This window comes from Aquarana catesbeiana, linkage group LG04 (genome assembly GCF_042186555.1).
Source record: "Aquarana catesbeiana isolate 2022-GZ linkage group LG04, ASM4218655v1, whole genome shotgun sequence".
In the NCBI taxonomy this organism is placed as follows: Eukaryota; Metazoa; Chordata; class Amphibia; order Anura; family Ranidae; genus Aquarana; species Aquarana catesbeiana.
Window position 1 is genome coordinate 637931968 of NC_133327.1, and position 18826 is coordinate 637950793.

Genomic DNA, 18826 nt, shown 5'->3' on the forward strand with positions numbered 1-18826 from the left:
TAGGGGGTTACAAGGGGCTAGTGTTAGGGTGACAGGGATGGTTAGTGTTTAGGTAACAGGAAGGGTCAGTGTTAGGGTACAAGGAGGGTAGTGTTAGGGTGACAGGGAGGGTTTGTGCTAAATTTACTGGAAGGATTATTGTTAAGCTTATGGGAGGGTCAGTGATAAAGTTACAGGGAGGGTTCATTTTTTTAAACAGGGAAGGTCAGTGTTAGGGTTACAGGGAGGGTTAGTGTTAAGGTTACGGGGGGTTAGTGTGAGGTTTAAATGAAGGGTCAGTGTTGTCTGAAAATTCCAAGGTTGAGAACAACAGAGCCAGAAAATAATGGAGCTGGGTCAGTGACTGTGCCAGACTTCACCTGTACCTGAAATATCACTTTTGAATCATTGGCTTCCTTTTTTTCAACTGAGCTGCCCACAACACATCAAGCTAGTCCATGAATATTTTTGCACACTCTCTACCTTCTGACAAATGCCATAACAGTTACATTGCCAGTCCACTCCTGCAATTTATGTACTAGCTATAGATGAAATTCATATGCATAGAACAAACGTAAACCTACACTCTGACACCAAGCGGCTTCTGACTATTAAATAAAGTGGACAAACACAGCTGACTTGTTTCAACCACACAAGAGCCCATAATGATTAACGCCACGTGCCCGGTATAATTGAAGAAGAGTTTGTTGCTTTTTAAAGCTCTCGCCTAATATAAAATTAGTGATTACAGCTGACAAGAAAAGACAGGTGGCCGTCTCCCTATCAAATCTGCAAAGCTGTATACAAACTTAATAAAGCTTTTAAACAAGGCATCTGCTTTAAGTTAAACAGCCTTTTATAGTTTTATCAAAGAATCAATGTTAGGGTTCTGGGGCTGGTCCGCATTTGAATATAAACTGATAAGATGAGCAAATCGGTACAAAGCAGGAGCGGACTCTCATTTGTAGGAATACTAATCAGAATAGCAATCTCAAAAACAGAGATGGAAAATCGCAGTCTTATGAATGCTGCACTTCAGATGGTTTATTGCAATAATTATTAAGGCTAGTAATTTTAAAAAAACGTTTTGCAGCTTCTCCAAGCCACTTGTTCAGTTCCACCTGAACCTTTATATCAACACATGTGGCACCAACACCTTAAAGTGAAAGAAAAGCCTAACTCTAACAATTCTTAAAATTCTTCCCTCCCCTTCCTCATACCTATCTTGCATAGCCTGTATAAAAATATCTGTGTACTTACCTATTTTTATCCAATCTGGTCTGGTCACGTGATCAAGCAGCTCTGGCTCCCAGTGCCAGCGAGTGGCTGCTGCAGGGGAGAGGAGAAAGAGACCACAAGGGCTGGGCTATGGGTGGCTTTGGGTGACGTCACCACTTCCAGGAATTCACAGTTGTTGTTGAGCTCTCCCTTACACAGAGCTTCTGGATCAGGTGACCAGAATGGATCAAAAATAGGTAGGTACACAGATCTTTTTTATACAGGTTAGGCAGGAGGAGGGGGAAGGGAACATTTTTAAGAATATTTATAGCCAAGAGTTTCTTCCACTTTAATCCAACTGATGAAAAAGCTTGGAGAAGTTGCATAATATCTTCAACGTTACAGAACAAATCCAGCTGAATGTAACTAGCTATACTAGCTATACTAGCTATGACCGGGTTAATTAAGAACCTTCACAGACAAATCATTAATCAAGGTAAAGACCAGTCATAGCATGCCAGTTATATTACATATGTTCTTAAAGTGTATGTCCAGCCAAAACCTTTTTAATTAGGTATTGGTAGAGTGGAGAAGTGTTAGAACCCCTGCAGGTTTTTATATCCCCTCTAGAAAGATCTCTCCTTAAATCCTGTCCTGCTGATAACAGTTTACCAGACAAGAAGTAAGAGGAACTCTCCATCTAGAGTTGCCACCTCATCCCTGTAGCCTCCCTGGTGGTATGATTATGTCAGATTTTTGCGTCTCAAAGCGGTACAATTATTTTGCATAGAAATTTGGCGTTTTATATTGTAGGCCTGTAATTCTTAGCAATAACACACTTAAATCTGTCCACCAAGAGTCTAGTAGATATCCCGGGTATGATAAAGTTTGAAACACAAAATCATAAATTATAATATAATAAATAAATATAAATAATTATAAAAAATACTAATAAATAATAATAAAATTTCCCCACGATTCACTATCGCTCAGTTCTGCAAGTGTTCTAATTTACTATCGCTGTTTTCTAGTTGGTCTAAAACCACTTTTGACGTAAAGGGACACTTTTTGGTTGCTATGGACAATCTCCAGTTTCCAGGCAGAAAGAACAGTATATATAATATAAAACTGCATGCAGGGCATTGGACAAAGCACTGGGGACAAAAGGGATGTGAAATAATTTCATACAGTAATGTAATCTGTAAGATTACAGTGCACTGTATGTATTATTATTTTTCACTTGTTTGAATTTGCCGCCGGGCTCCGCCCCCGTGCCTCACGCCACTTGCAGGGAACGAAGCCCGGCACAGAGAGGCTTTGAGCGGAGGACAGAGCCCACGGGCTCAGCGCGGGGACATCGCAGGATCCTGGGGACAAAGTTAGTACACCGCACCAGGATCCTGCAATGCAATCCCGAGTGTGGCTCGGGGTTACCGCTAATGGTGCTGAAATTTAACCCCGAGCCACACTCGGGAAAACCGCCAGGGAGGTTAAACCTGAACACATATTAACTACACAGGTTCTGTGGGTGAATAAGGTGGTAATCAAACTCACTTGGTGCCTTATCTGCATTAAATTAGCCTCAGAACCTGTGTAGTTCAAAGGTGTTCAGGTTTAAAGGAATGAGGTGGCAACTCTATCTCCAACAGTAACACAGACAGAAATAAAATGCTTTTCTTTAGTGGAGTAGTGGAAGGCTAGAACCCCATCAGATTTATATTTATGTCCTCATTGCAGATTTTCCCTCACTTCCTGTCTGGTAAAACCATTGTCAGGATGGTAGGATAAATCTTTCTAATGGAGGCATGAACAACTGTAAAAACCTTAGCAAGGGTTCTTCCTTCCTTGCGCTATCAAAAACTAGAGAAACATTTTTTAGCTTGAAATTTTCCCTACTTATTGCAGCCAATTGGTAGGCTAAAGTCCTGTTACAAGGGAGCGATGTTACCAATCACTCTGGTCGCTAACAGTGGTGATCCCAGTGCTGTGATGGAGGAGGGAGTGTCTAGGGAGCAAATAAATGGTGATTCATAAGGGGTTGGGGGGGGGGGGATTGACAGTGCCTCTTTAAGAAAAGTTTTAGTTGGGGCTTTTGATTTGTTCATGACTTTGGGTAATGATAGGTGCATTCCCCCTTGCCTGTCAATCTCGGCAAAGCTTGACATGTTAGCCTTTTTTCAGCCAATCGTTGTTCATTCCTCGTGAACAGATTAATCTTGGTGGTGCTTTCTTGCATTTCTCATCCTTTGCCCATAGGGTTAATATCTGAGGTCAATGGGGTCTATTTTCTAAAGAAGAGGCTGTATACACTATGAGGATGAACATCCAGTCATGTACAAGGGAAATGCTCAGTGGTAACACTAAAGCTGGCCATACACTGTTATGCTGCGTACACATGAGCGGACTTTTCGACCGGACTGGTCCGACGGACTGAGTCCGGCGAACAATTCGACCGTGTGTGGGCTTCATCGGACCTGCAGCAGACTTTTTCGGTCGAAAATCTGATGGACTTTAGATTTGGAACATGTTTCAAGTCTTTACGTCGGAACTCCGCCGGACCCAGTTCCTATCGAAAAGTCCTCTCGTCTGTATGCTAGTCCGACGGACGGAAACCGACGCTAGGGCAGCTATTGGCTACTGGCTATCAACTTCCTTATTTTAGTCCAGTCCTACGTCATCACGTACGAATCCGTCGGACTTTGGTGTGATCGTGTGTAGGCAACTCAGTTCGTTGGGAAAGTCCGTTGGAAGTCCTCCGAAAGTCCGTCGGATAGACCGTCGGACCAGTGAGGTCTAAAAGTCCGCTCGTGTGTACGCGGCATTAGATATAACAAATTTCTCTATTCGTGCTAAACAGCATTTATGGTGGAATCCCCCTGCTGGACTCCTGTATACTGACAGCCAGTGGTGGCAGCTGCCAGAATACCCATACCGTACAACGGTTGCATCTGATTAGATGCAGCAACTGTTTTGATTAAACATTTCCAGCAGGCTTGTTCCACAAAAGTCACATGATTGGCTTTAGTCGAACAAAGCAAGGCTAGCAGGGTCACCTGGTGGGGAAAAATCCAATCAGTGCAGCTTAACTTTGCACTGGTGCTCAGTGGCAGCACTAATGTTTAAATGGTGCTCATTGCAAAAGTCCAACTTTGTATGGGTGTTCAGTGCAAACCTTTTATCTTTGCCTTGGTGCTCAGGGAAAAACTATAACATTGCATTGGTGTTCAGAAATGTCAAAGACTGCTCAAAAATAGAAGTCAATAAAAAAGTTTTTTGTTTTTTTTCTACTAAAGTTGTGAAGTTAAAGTGGCAATAAACCCAAAAGCAAACACTTATTTTGCAGCTTACCAATTCTTAGAGGTGATGGCTGCATTAGATATCATGTTTAGGCTTTCTTTCTTCTATTTTCATCTGGTGATCCAGCCAGTAAGTCTGTTGTTCAAAAGAACAAGCTCACTTGCAGAGGTAGCAGTTACAGGCATGAGACTAAGCATTTAATACTGGCAGGAGTGCTTACAATGATAAACTTTTATTTATGTAAAAGCTTTATCTCAAAAGGAAAAAAAAAAAAAACAGTTTGCTATAACTGCTTATAAAGCGTGAGCTAGATTTTGGCTTCAATTTGTTAGTGTATCCAAATCTGCTAGTACACTCCCCTCCCCCCAGACTTACAGTGCTGCTGTCTGCTGTACCCCCTGTACCCATTTATCCAGAGCGAGGGCAATATATTACAGGAGATGTGTTACTGACCAGATCACCGGGTGAAAACTGAGTGAAAAGGCCTAGAAAAATAAAACAAATGCAGCCACCACATCTAATTTGGTAAGCTGCAATATATTACATTTTTTTTTGTTTTGAGTTTAATACCGCTTTAATCAGCAGGATTTAAAATTATTAGTAATACCACTAGCAGTATGTATACAGGCAGACATTGGGAGTTATTTACGAAAGGCAAATCCACTTTGCACTACAAGTGCACTTGGAAGTGCAGTCGCTGTAAATCTGAAGAGTAGATCTGAAATGAGGGGAAGCTCTGCTGATTTTATCATCCAATCATGTGCAAGTTAAAATGCTGTTTTTTATTTTCCTTGCATGTCCCCCTCAGATCTACAGCGACTGCACTTCCAAGTGCAATTTCAAGTGCGCTTTGCACTTGTAGTTTGCACTTGTAGTGCAAAGTGGATTTGCCTTTCGTAAATAACCTCCAAAGTGTAATCTTTGATGCACTGTACTAAGTTAAGACTGCCATTACAATCACCGGAATACCACAAATCTGACAGAGAATATCGATTTTAACAATTGACCACTAAATGTACCACTATTTTTATTACTTTTTATGTTCCATTTGGATGTACTGTATGTTCTATGAATTATTTTGATGTTCCTGTAAGTTATTTAAATCATGTTTCATTTTTCTATACACTAGTCCTGATGAAGAGGGAGACATTTTGCCCAAAACGTGCTGGCTTTAGGAGCTTTTGGTATTTTTTTTGTCAAAGCTCCTAAACTGAACTCCATAAACGCCTATGTGTCACATAGGCTTTTACCAGAGTTTAGGAGTTGCTGCGGTTAGAGGAGCTTTAACCTCCCTCAACCTTCATCTCCTGAACGCGGAACAATCGCATTCAGGATAGAAACGTTTCGACAATGCAGCCGGCGGTCAAAGTAGGCTGTGTGTACATGAAGAACTAGGCCCCTTTCACACGGGTGTTCTGATCAAGTCTGCCTGTCCATTTTTTGGGCAAACTTGATTGCAAGGTCTATTTATCTCTATGGAACTCAGAGTCCCACCGGGCCGGATAAAAAAACAGAAAGGAGACTTCATCCTCCCCTGTTTAGGTAAAACAGATTGAAGGTAGCCGGGTGTAAACGAACATCGGAGTCCATTTACTCCAAGTTGCCCATAGAGCAGAGCCCCTTCTGCTCTGATCATCAGGGGATCTGTGAGCTTTTGTCAAAAAGGGGCCTTTGTCAAATAAAAATTTGGACTGAAACTCTGGAAGTGTTATTAACTTTTCTCCTGGGTGCTCCTCAACCCTAATCTTTTACAAATCTGAGATGGAAACTTAGTACTCCTTATTTGGTTTTGCAAGAAATCTCATCCACTTCAGTCTGCAACCTTTCCATTCAAAAGGCACTGTGCTTCTAGGAGAGTCAGGCCTATCTTCTAGTCCTACGCCCCACAGTGTGACACCAGGAATCAGACCTATACGCTTATCATCAGGCTAATATCAATCCACCCGGTGGTAATAAATTAGTGGTAGCTGCAGGGGGAACAGTAAAGCCACCACTGGGCAGATATAAATCTACTGCAACAGCGGAGGAACCCTGGATGAGGAGCTCTTTTCTACTCCTTCAGTAAATCAAGCTCAATAAAGAGCTTCAGGCAAGTGACACTTCCGAGCGCCACATCAATTTTTTTTCCTTTTTCTTATGTCACCAATTTAATGTTTGCTGCCGTGAAGAGACAAAAATTCCATGTGTAAATTTAGCGTAATGGATACCAGATAATGCAAAACTTAAAATTCTCAACATAAACTCCAAGACAATGAAATATTTACATCGGTAAAAAAAATAGACAACAAATAAGAATGGAGTGCCCGATATTGTGTGTATTAAAGGAGTGTGCAGCTGGAAGTCAATGCCTTTCATTCCCTCATTTGAATAATGTGCCCTGAATCTGTCACTTTGTTCATCTTCCTTATGCTCCGCGTAGACGGCATCAACAACAAATTAAGTTGTAAATAAAGGACAATCAACACTTTTGTTTTTTTTGTTTTTTTCTTCTGTCCGCAAGTGCAGGGGAAAAATGTCAAAGCCGTGTTTTCTTTAGAAAGGGAGAGTGGCAAGCTACGGTTTGCTTATATAAGCAGAAGCATGGGAAAGTGGCGCAGACGGGGCCAATTAGAAGAATGTCCCTGAACGGAGTGGAGGCTGCCCTTGGACGTCGTTTAGGCGTCCCTTGAGTTTTATCACACGATTATTACTTAATGTGTAAACAATGTCTTACTGTGGACCAGAATGGCTGAACCGCGTTTCCTGTTTTCCACGCAGCCTATCTGCCTTTTTCTTCATCAAAGATCGGTAGAAGATATGAAGCGTTGCTAACTTTTTAATTGTCCTAATGAGTGATTAAAAAAAGCACCAGTGAAGAGCCGAAGTTTTTCTTTTAGAGGCTAACTACAACCAAACCCAATGGCAACAGGTAATGTTTGAATACATTGCGCAAAATTTATCGTTTAAATGATATCATTAAAGTTTGAACGTTTTTTATACTATCACTGCAGTTTTTTTTTAGTGTATTACATCTGTCAGATAGATAAAGACTTTCCGTGAAAAATTACAATATTATTAAAGGAGCGCAATAGCAAAAAAATTTGTATTTTGGTAACTGTATGGAATTAAAACCTGTAATGATAGCATACCATATTTAAATTCCTTTTTTTTATCTCACAGGTCTTTATTAATTAATTAATTTATTTACTAAAGAACACATTAATGTTTGAATAAATTGCTTGAAGTCTATCATCTAAATTACTTAAATAATTCATTATTGTTTGAATACATTACGTGAAGCCCACCATTTAAATGTATATGTATATTTAAATATCATTACATTTTGAAAGTTTTGATATACTTTCACTGCAGTTTTTTCTTTTACAGTATTAGATCTGTCAGATGGATATGGTTACATTTACACAACTTTACTGGTGAAAACTGCAATGGAAGGAGCTCTGTAGCAAAAATATTGTATTCAGTATATACTTCTAGATTGTAAGCTCTAACGAGCAGGGCCCTCTGATCCCTCCTGTATTGATTTGTATTGTAAGTGTACTGTCTGTCCTCATGTTGTAAAGCGCTGCACAAACTATTGGCACTATATAAATCCTGTATAATAATAATACATACATTTCTTTTTTTATCCCTTTCCTTGCATGCCTTTATTTATATTTTATTCACAGTTAAAGACCAAGCTGTCCAGCAAAAGTGTCAGTTATAGGGGTTGGGACAAACCATATAACACTGCCAGGGGGTGCTCACAATGGCTTACAAAAGTTGCCACCAGAACAGGTGTTCCCTTCTGTTCCTGTTCTGACGTAGACTGTAAAATTTTAGATTTCTCATCACTTTCTGTCTCAGAGACAATGGGCATTAGGAAAGTTAGGTAGATTTGCCAGGGGGAACTCAGAGAGCAAGAAAAGCCTGACAGAAGTTCTAACCCTTTGCCATTCTATCCTAAGGTTATGACTGTACATTTATTTTAAAGCCAAAGACCAGTTTATTGTCAAAAAGTATTGACCGGTAATAGCTTCTTCCCCTGTATGTATCAAGCAATAATAACATCCATTTTTGTACTGTATGTTTTTGTGGTTTTTTTTTGGATACACTTTAGGCCTTGAGGTGAGGGCCAAGCACATAAAATCCATCATGAAAACCCCCACTACTGGAACTGGTGGATGATTCCAATCATTACAATACTGAGTTATATGTACAATATGAGAGGACTTACCTTCACATCGGAGAAGTAGGTTTTCAGCATGTTGGAACTGGGGTAGCGTGTGTAGAAAAACATAAGCTTGGCCTTTTTCAAATGATTAGGAGACAGACCTTCCTGCATGTAGAATTGTGCTAGTCAAGGAAAAGATTTTAAGAAACTAAAATATATACAACTTTGAATTAAAAATGTTAAATGTTCTGGTTTTAATACATGTATGAACCATTTGTATGAACCATATAGAAGTCTCATGCATATAGAAGCAACCATATTATTGTATAGCAGGTGGACAATATTCCTTCCTAATATAAGCTTTAGTGGAAAACATATTCTTTCTCTATGTGACGTTTACTGTATATCCAAATGTACAACTGACAGATATGAATTTTATAACGTGTAATGGACACAAAATTCAGTGTGTTCTTGAGTTATTTCATATAACACTGATCTATTCACTATTGCAAACTGCTAAATAAATAAAGATTGCTCCAAATTTCCAAGTAATGAATCTTGTTCTTGTGGTCAATTTCAGAATATTTAAAAAATCCTGACAATTATTTTTTTTCAATTTTTTTTTTTAAGATACTCCATTTAGAGGAAACCTGTCATGAGAAAAATACCAACCACCTTCTGGAAATATTGCTGGACTGCCATGGTGTTGCTCTGGCTCCCCAAATTAGTAAGTTTGGGAAATATATGTAGCTAGTGAAGGCTGAACTTCCAACCCGCATGCATGCTAGGGGCTTACTAAATAGTGAAGCCAGAGGATTATGATGACAATCAGGCAACTACCAATAATAAGGGGAAGGAAGGAAGGAAGGAAGGAAGGAAGGAAAGAAAGAAAGAAAGAAAGAAAGAAAGAAAGAAAGAAAGAAAGAAAGAAAGAAAGAAAGAAAGAAAGAAAGAAAGAAAGAAAGAAAGAAAGAAAGAAAGAAAGAGAGAAGGGAAGGGAAATAAGGAGGGAAGGGAGGAAAGAGTTTTGATTAAAAAAAAAAAAAAAAAAAGGTAACTAGTGGACATATACTAAACAAATATAAAATTACATTTCCAAGTATAGAGAAATTACATGTTCTGTTTGCTTTCTAGAACCTAAAAGTGATATCTATAAATCCATTGGGTATAACGGAGCTCACCAGTCCTCGGAGGACAGGGGACGAAGCCTAACACTTAGGACTTTTCATTCTCCTCCAGCACTTCTTGGCATTTCAGTGAGCTGTAAGCCTGTCTGCTTAGGACACATCTGTGCTGCAGGCTGGTCCCTCCATCTCCCCATCAAATTAATGGCTTCATAATTTATCAGAAATGAAGATGCATGTGGAGAAAATCAATGTAGCCCCCCAAGGTCAATTAAGTCTTCTTTCCTACTGTGTTCTCGGGATTCTTCTAAGCATTGGAAAAGATGATCGCTTGTAAATGAACTTATTGGATGACACTTGTGTAAGTGACACACCACAGGTTATATAGGATACAAAGAATTACATTTTTAAATAGAAAATATGAATTATCTATCTATCTATCGATCTATATTTCAATCTATGTTTCAGTCTATGAAAAGATAACCATTAGTAGCTGAACTTGTTGGCTACCACTTGTATAAATGACATTCTACAAATTATATAAGCTCCAAACAATTAAATCTTTACAAAAAAAAATACAGATAATCATAATCAATCTATCTATCTATCTATCTATCTATCTATCTATCTATCTATCTATCTATCTATCTATCTATCTATCTATCTATGTGACATTCTACAAATTATATAGGCTTCAAACTATTAAATCTTAAAAATAAAATAAATTAAAAAAATAGAGATAATTACAATCTATCTATCTATCTATCTATCTATCTATCTATCTATCTATCTATCTATCTATGTATTTCTATCGGTCTATTTCTCATGGTAAGATGTTGACAAGTGTAACAATTCACTAAAACACACAGGTGTGCCACATTCCACTGATTCAGTAATATTCAAACAATGAAATCATAACACTGAAAATACTAATTATCTTAATTAATCTATTTAATTGTCTGTTTGTTTTTCAATCTATGGAAATACGATAACTTGTAAAGGAACATATTGGATAACCCTTGTGTAAGTGACAGTGTGTGTAAGCTGCATAAATTGCAAACAATGAAATCTTTATATAGAATATAAAGCGGATGCTGCAAGTTATATGTGATCCAATAAATTCAATTTTTCACTAGAAAATACAAAAGACCTTTATCTATCTATCTATCTATCTATCTATCTATCTATCTATCTATCTATCTATCTATCTATCTATCTATCTATCTATCTATCTATCTATCTATGGTCTGGTTATAAAACACACCTTACATTTACCGAATATAAATCACGTTAATTAAAGAGATATAAGGAAGTGTCTACAGCACACCCATATGTAAATGTTTACCAGAGTTCCCGATATATAATTGTAACAGTTTCTGCCTGTGAGGTTTAATCATTACAAAGAAAGGTAATTTCGCTGACATACTTCTTGTGCCAAGAGAAGAATTGAAAGAACCTTCGGTTACCTCCATTAGACTGATGGAGAAGTCTAAAAGTGCATTATACTCTCCAGTGCCATCTGTCAAAATGCATAAATGAAATAACGGCAGCAAGCTGTCACCTACTGCTCGCAGATAAGGCTCACTGGAAAGTCAAAACTTCTGGATAAAATACATCTTTCTATCTGCGTGTCTTAATACATTGTAAGATTTGAGGAAGAAAAGTGGAGTTGCTACTTAAAAACATCATGACGTTTGCTCTATTATAGTAAATTATTTTCTTATTGTGACACTCTGCTCCTCCTTACCAAAAATTACGAAAAAACTCATAATCGGAACATTTATGCAGATGTATGCCTGACTTCAAAATAACCTTGGGTTTATAGTATTCTGATTTCTTACATGATTCTAAACGTGTAACTTTTTAAGATTTTGGTTTAAGATGGTGGGAATAAAATAATGAAAAACAGTAAAGTTTCTGAGGCTGCCATGAGTTGCACTGTGTATGACTTACAATTACAGTCAGACTAGGATTATTCCAAGAGACACTTTTGTTCCATACACATCTTTGATGTACAGGTCTTCCATGGCAACCTAAAAAAAACAAGGAAGGCCAAAAATACAAAAAGAGAAGAAACACAATGGAGGACCTGATTAAATAATTATGACAAATTAATATATGTATGGGGGATATGTCACATGTAGAACATTGAAGACCATCTAAGAAAGATAGATACAATATCATATGTATTTATTTTAACAAAATCAACCTTTTTTTGGTGATAATAACATGTGCTAATTGGTCATGGCTACTTTGATTTCCACCCAATTATTTCTCCTTTGTTCTTCCAGAATAATCTCATCCTGAGGCTGCTGTAAGACAAACTAAAACAGCCCTGATGTCTGCTGGTTTGCATCACGCAAGAGGTGTCAAAGGGGAAAGAAAATTGTAATACAGGGAATCCTGACTCTTTAACTGTGGTGGAAAACCTACTACTGGGTCTTAGGCGCCTTGCATGTAGGCCTAGGTTTGAAAAGTGCCCCTAGGTTTGAAAAGTGTTGCATTTTACTATTTAAAAGTTGCTTAAAGTGGGACTTTACTTGAAAAAAATGTGAACATACATACTTTTTTTTTTACAGAAGAGACATACTGGGGAGTTTTACTAAAACTGGAGCACTCTGATCTTGGTGCAGCTGTGCAAGGTAGCCAATCGGATTAAAATGGACAGGTGGTCCATTTTCATCTGATCTCCCGATAGAGGAGAGCGGGGCTCTGACAAGTCCATCTCTGCACGGTGAGCGGAGATGGACCTGTCATCCGCCTGCTCAGCGGGGATCAGCGGACCGATTCCTCGCTGAGCAAAGCAGAGTCCGCCGGGTGGACCACCCTTGTGAAAGGACCCTAAGAAGCCCTATGATCTAGGTACCCGAGCTGACCAAACACTGCGCTGAGAGTCAACCATTGCTAACGACGATGTATACTCAACAAGGATAACCCAATGTTCTGGGTGAACACTAGACTCTGTCTATCTAATACATGTGTGTTCAAGCACAAATGGTATTATATGTATAAAATCTGTGGAACATAGATATTTCCAACCATGTTCTAATTGTTATTCACACGCTTCACTCCCAGTGAAGACTGTTACATGACCTGATGTGCTGAATCACATATGTTAACATTACCTATATGAACTACTGTATTTCTTTGCTTGAAATAAAGCTTTTGAAAAAAAAAAAAATCCCCCCATGGTCTTCAAATGCCAGGTGCACTGTGGGTGTATTACATCATTAGAGAGTGCAGAGTGTCTATGCCAGTGATGGCGAACCTTGGCACCCCAGATGTTTTGGAACTACATTCCCCATGATGCTCATGCAGTCCTCAGTGTAGTTGAGCATCATGGAAAATGTAGTTCCAAAACATCTGGGGTGCCAAGGTTCTCCATCACTGGTCTATGCTTTCAATTAGACCGACCTTGTTGGCAAGATAAGAGAATCAGCTGGAAGCAGAGCATAGGTAGTTACATGTAGTTACAAATTATGAATCAAAGAAGTTGAAAAAAGTTTACATCAGGGCAAAAAAAAAAAGTCTCATCAACACATCAACATTTCCATAAGTTAAAGCCCTTTAAAGACAATGCAAGTACTGCAAATATCTGTTGATCTGTGATCTTGCAGAAATCCAGCTTGCTCCTGATTCCCTGTTTCAGTTGACATTACAATGCCTTTGCTGCACCAAAATCCCTATAAGCATTTCCATCCTGCCTGATGGACTACAGAACTTCCTTGACTCTCAAAAGTCTGCCCACATACTGTTTATAGTTAGAGAACTCTTGGGAGAAGTAGTTCTGGTGGATAAGCCTGGAGAGGACATCACAGGAACAGGGTAAGAAAAAACAGGAACAGATTGTTTTTTTAAAAAAAGAGCTAGTTGCGTTCCTAAATGCACAAAATATAACTGTACATTTATAGGTAATAACACCAGTGATTGTTGATCCAGAGAATATCCAATTGCCTTTGGGGGGATCAAGAAGGACCTTTGTTTTCCACTGCTGCAGAAAGCTGGATTTTTTTTTTGCCTTCCTCTGGATTAACTGTGGATATAGAGTTGAACTAGATGGACTTGTGTCTTTTTTCAACCTAACTAAAGCCCCGTACACACAGGCCGAATGTCAGGCAACATTGGCCAGTTGAATAAAAACGCCTTCTGTTGGACGAGCACGCTGGAAAACCAGCGCTAATGGGAGCGTCACCCTGTCAGAACACAACAGCTCAGCAGGGGAGATCACTGTACTAATGTCGGATTGTTAGGACAGCAGTTCCAACCTGAGCTGAGAGGTTTTTTTTTTCGTCAACGGAAAAAACTCTAAGGGCCCTTTCACACTGGGGCGGGGGCGTCGTCGGCTGTAAAGCGGCGCTTTACCGTCGGTATGCGGCCCCCAGTGGGGCGGTTTTACCCCATGCTAGTAGCCGAGAAAGGGTTAAAAACCACCGAAAAGTGCCTCTGCAGAGGCGCTTTGCTGGCAGTATAGCCGCGCTGTCCCATTGATTTCAATGGGCAGGAGCGGTGAAGGAGCAGTATACACTCCGCTCCTTCACCGCTCCAAAGATGCTGCTAGCAGGACTTTTTTCCCGTCCTGCTAGCGCACCGCTCCAGTGTGAAAGCCCCCGGGGCAGCGGCACATTCGGGTAGGTTTGCAGGCGCTATTATTTGCGCCTGCAAACCGCCCCAGTGTGAAAGGGCCCTAATGCCACGTGTACACGCTCGGACATTACGACAACAAAATCCTGGATTTTGTTGTTGGTTGACAAGTTTGACAAGACAAGTTTGTTAGCTCAAACTTGTCTTGCATACACACAGTCACACAACTGTTGTCGGAAGTTCTGAACGTCAAGGACGCGGTGATGTACAACGCGTATGACGAGCCGAGAAAAATGAAGTTCAGTAGCCAGTGCGGCTCTTCTGCTTGATTCCGAGCATGCGTGGAATTTTGTGTGTCAGAATTGTGTACACAGGATCAGAATTTCTGCCAACTGATTTTTTTGTCGGAAAATTTGAGAACCAGCTCTTAAATACGTTGGAGCCTACACACGTTCGGAATTTCCGACAACAAGCTCACATCGAACATTTGTTGTCGAAAATTCCGATCGTCTGTACACGGCATTAGTGTGTACAAGGCTTAAGTAATAAGGGGAGAGAAAGGTTTGAAGGTAAATTTGGGTAATGCCCGGACTTACACTTTAACACGTTTCAATTAGACTTTCTATATTATCTTATCTTTTTTACAGGTAAATCTAATAAAGACTAAAAATAGCCTATTGTTCTTCCTTTAATCGATCTTTAACCAATTGAATCTTCCTTTAACCGATAGAATCTACCACTGACAAGGCTTCAAGTCAGCAGGAAAAACGAGCGCAATGCCTTCTTGCAAAGGCGCCGTTTAGTAAATAAATGGACGATGGGTGAGTTACCCTTTTAGGTGATTGCACTGATGACCCAACTGTTCTTCCAAGAAAACCAAGCCGGTTTCCAGGATACTTACACACGCATAATGAGTCATGATGGAAGCGACTTGGTAAACATACAGCTGTACCGAACACGAGCTAAGCCCCATTCAAGGCCAGGAAAGAAAATGAGCACAAATAAATATTAAGGAGCTAAGGAGGGGGGGAGCGATGAAGGGAGGGGGGGAGCGATGAAGGGAGGGGGAGAGGGTGACGGGGGGGGGGGGTGGCGGGAGGGGAAGGTAAGTGTGTACACGGCTAGAACAATTTTCTAACCCAGAAGTTCATGCAGCCTGCCTGGATGCTCATAGCTCAAGCTTTGTGAAGACAGATGACATTCAATTCTACATGCAATGCAAAATAGACAATAACTGCTGAAACTTGAGCCAGCTGCCAGGTGTAAAAAAAAAAAAAAAAAAAAAAAAAAAAAAAAAAAAGAAGATGATAAATCCATAAATTAATGAAAGACATCTGCTCAGGAACATAAAAGATCACAGGAACAGTGTACTGCAGCTGAACCTAAAGCAGTATTCAAACAGCCTGAGACTTGTGTTGTCTGTTTACAAAGTACAATAGTATAGCCTTAAGTAAACAACAGCAACACAAAAGTGTATGGAAGAGGCTGGGGCGTGTGCAGAGGATGGGTAGACGGCGGAGGAACACGGCGACCTCAGACTTTACTGTACATCCTGACTTTCTATTGGCAAGGTGCGCTAAAATCAGGTTTTGCTATTCAGATTAAAAAAAAAAGTATTAATTGTAATTATTCATCACCTGCAAAACAGGAAACAAAGTCGTCGTAGCAGACTTATGTTACATGACTGAAGAATGATTTGTGGGCAATCCAGGCGTAAATTGTCATCTAAAGTCAAAACTATTTTTTATTTTTTGTGGATAAGGGATAGAACTCCAGATAGTGTTTAATGCTTAACCCCTTGGAGCCAACATCCTTTTCTGGTGATGACTCAAGATTTTGGCTTTTCCCTTGATTTCATTTTCAGTTTTTGCTTTGTCCAAGTGGGGAGATTCTCTTTCACTTCTTGTCCTGTAGAACCAACAGAAAGTTTGAGGAAGTCTCCCAAAAGTGAGGGAAATGCCCTCTTAAACATGTATCACTGGATAGAGTGTTCCCATTGGGGGTTTTCGAACTACCTCCTTTTCTGGTGATGACTCTAGAATTTGGCTTTTCCCTTGATTTAATTTCTAGCAACAATAGTCCCCTAGTGGGGGGCAAATTAACTTCTAGACGCCGGCTGGACTCAAGGTAAATGCATCGAATGTAGCTGAGGCTACATACAGCATACTGCTCTGTGTTCTGGGTTAGAGCCAAGACTTCCTGTCTTATACAAGCAGAAAATACCCAAGCTCAACCGCACAATTGAGAAATACTTGCTGAGGTTCGGTGCTCAGGCTGGGGGGATCCCCACTCCCCTATACGAACATTCAAAGCAGAAATTCAGCCAGCAACTCGATAACTCCTTAGTATTATCCTTTATTTGGCTACATCATATGCACAGGATCAATGCTGACATGTTTCGGCCATTACAGCCTTACTCATAGCTATAAATAAGGCTGTAATGGCCGAAACATGTCAGCATTGATCCTGTGTATACTATGGAGTTATTGAGTTTCCGGCTGAATTTTGGCATTGGACTTTCTGTCTTATACCCGGAACACATTAGAGGCTATCTGATCGGCACTTAACCATTCAGAGAAAGCGATGTATTCTAGCAATGAATACAAAGCTTCCTCTGATTGGCTGAGTCAGAGAGGTGGGCTGTTGATGTCACAACCTCTGACTCGGCCAGAGGAAGCTTTGTATTCATTGCTAGAAGAGCCGATCAGATAGACTCTACTTTGTTCTGGGTATGAGGCAGGAAGTTTCGGCTCCAACCTGGAAAACAGTGCGGTATGCTGTATGTAGCCTCAGCATCCAGCGGTCTCACATGTTAGTGAGGGACATAGTACGTTTGGACCAAACTGGAAAGTATATCAAAAGTTAGAGTTCAGCTTTAAATGCTTGTTAAGTTTAGGGGCAGCTAAAGACGCAGTATTACTTACGGCATTGTCCTGTTCTATGTGAAGCTCTAGCTATGCCTGATCCCTCAAGGTCATCACGTACAATGCATGGCTACCAACCCTGCAATGTACATGGAGAAGGAAGGCGTGCAACCGTGGCCAGGAGTGCCTTAGAGAAGAGGCTTTTTGGAAGAGGTTGCACAGATGGAGGTAGCCTACAACAGTGATTAGGGCATTACTCCCTATCCCCCTAAACTTAACAAGCCATTAACCCTTCCAGTGTGGAGACCCTACGGCAAAGAAAATTTTTTTCTTTTGCCTGGGGTTGGGCTTTAAAAAGCACACTTGCATGTGGTGATGTAATTATTAATACATATTAAGTGCATTTTAAAGGCAACAAGAACCAGAATTTGTCTTGACATCAGCCTCCCACAATCTCTTGTGCAGTAGAGTACAGACTGGGAGAGGGAGGGTTAGAAATGTGACCCATCCAGGCTCTGCAGAGTCTTTATACAAACAACCACACTTTGATGTTGTTACCTGTTCAGGAAATACTTTTTCATAAGTTTGTAATGCAACTGTCCTCATTTCATAGATACACCACTGATGTGTTTTGCTTGGACTGGGCTTAGTCATAGAGTTCTCTACTACTAAGCTCAATCAGGGCGATCAGAGTTCTTTCTGACTCAATTACGCTGAACAGAGTTCTCTATGACTAAGCTCAATCAAGGCGAACAGAACTCAGTCTATGTCTAAGCCCAATCAGGGCAAATAGAGTTCTCCAGATTAAACAATTAGAGGAATCGATCCCCTCTCTGTACAGCAGTGGAAAGCAGCGGGAGGGAGAGGAGAGGAGACTAGAGAGACCTTTGGACAGCAGCATTGTCAGTCTGGGGGGAGAGGAGTGTTAGATGCACTAGCTTCAGCTAACACTTTGGCGTGCCCACAGGGTGTGCCGGGTGTGCCTGGGTACATCCTAATCACCTTGTGCGCATGAGCATTATCACTCTATATGCAGGCTGGGAGATGGGAACAATCCCCCTCTTATCAGCTCCGCCATAACAGAAGTGCTCACGCACTTTTCTTTCACTGTGCCGGCAGGGAAATCAACGTGCAGGGGTCATATATATGTAGACACATACACATGCATGTGTGGTTGAGCTTTAGGCAGCACACCCTAAAGCAATAGGCTGCACACACCTGTGCTTTTTAAGCAGTTACAGCAACAGTTTTTTTTTTCCTTTTGAGATAAAGGTTTTACATAAATAAAAGCTGATCATTGTAAGCACCCCTGTCATTGTTAAATGGGTTTTCCCAACCCTCTAACTGTTACATCTACACAACAGACTTGCTGACAGAATCACCAGGTGCAAATAAAAGAAAAAAAAGCTTTAAAAAAATAATGCATCACAATCCATCACATCTTAACCACTTGCTTACTGGGCACTTAAACCCCCCTCCTGTCCAGACCAATTTTCAGCTTTCAGCGCTGTCGCACTTTGAATGACAATTGCGCGGTCATACAACACGGTACCCAAATGAAATTTTTATTATTTTTTTCCCAAAAATAGAGCTTTCTTTTGATGGTATTTGAT

General features: G+C 40.2%; 1 protein-coding gene across 3 annotated transcripts in view; it reads right to left on the reverse strand.

Moving 5' to 3' along the window:
• Positions 1 to 18826, reverse strand: part of PROX1 (prospero homeobox 1) — a 120646-nt gene that overhangs the window by 67461 nt on the left and 34359 nt on the right. For all 3 annotated transcript variants that reach the window (XM_073628387.1, XM_073628390.1, XM_073628388.1), the window contains exon 3: positions 8708 to 8813. In XM_073628387.1, the coding sequence (XP_073484488.1) occupies positions 8708 to 8813 (106 nt within the window). The remainder of the gene's footprint in view (positions 1 to 8707; positions 8814 to 18826) is intronic.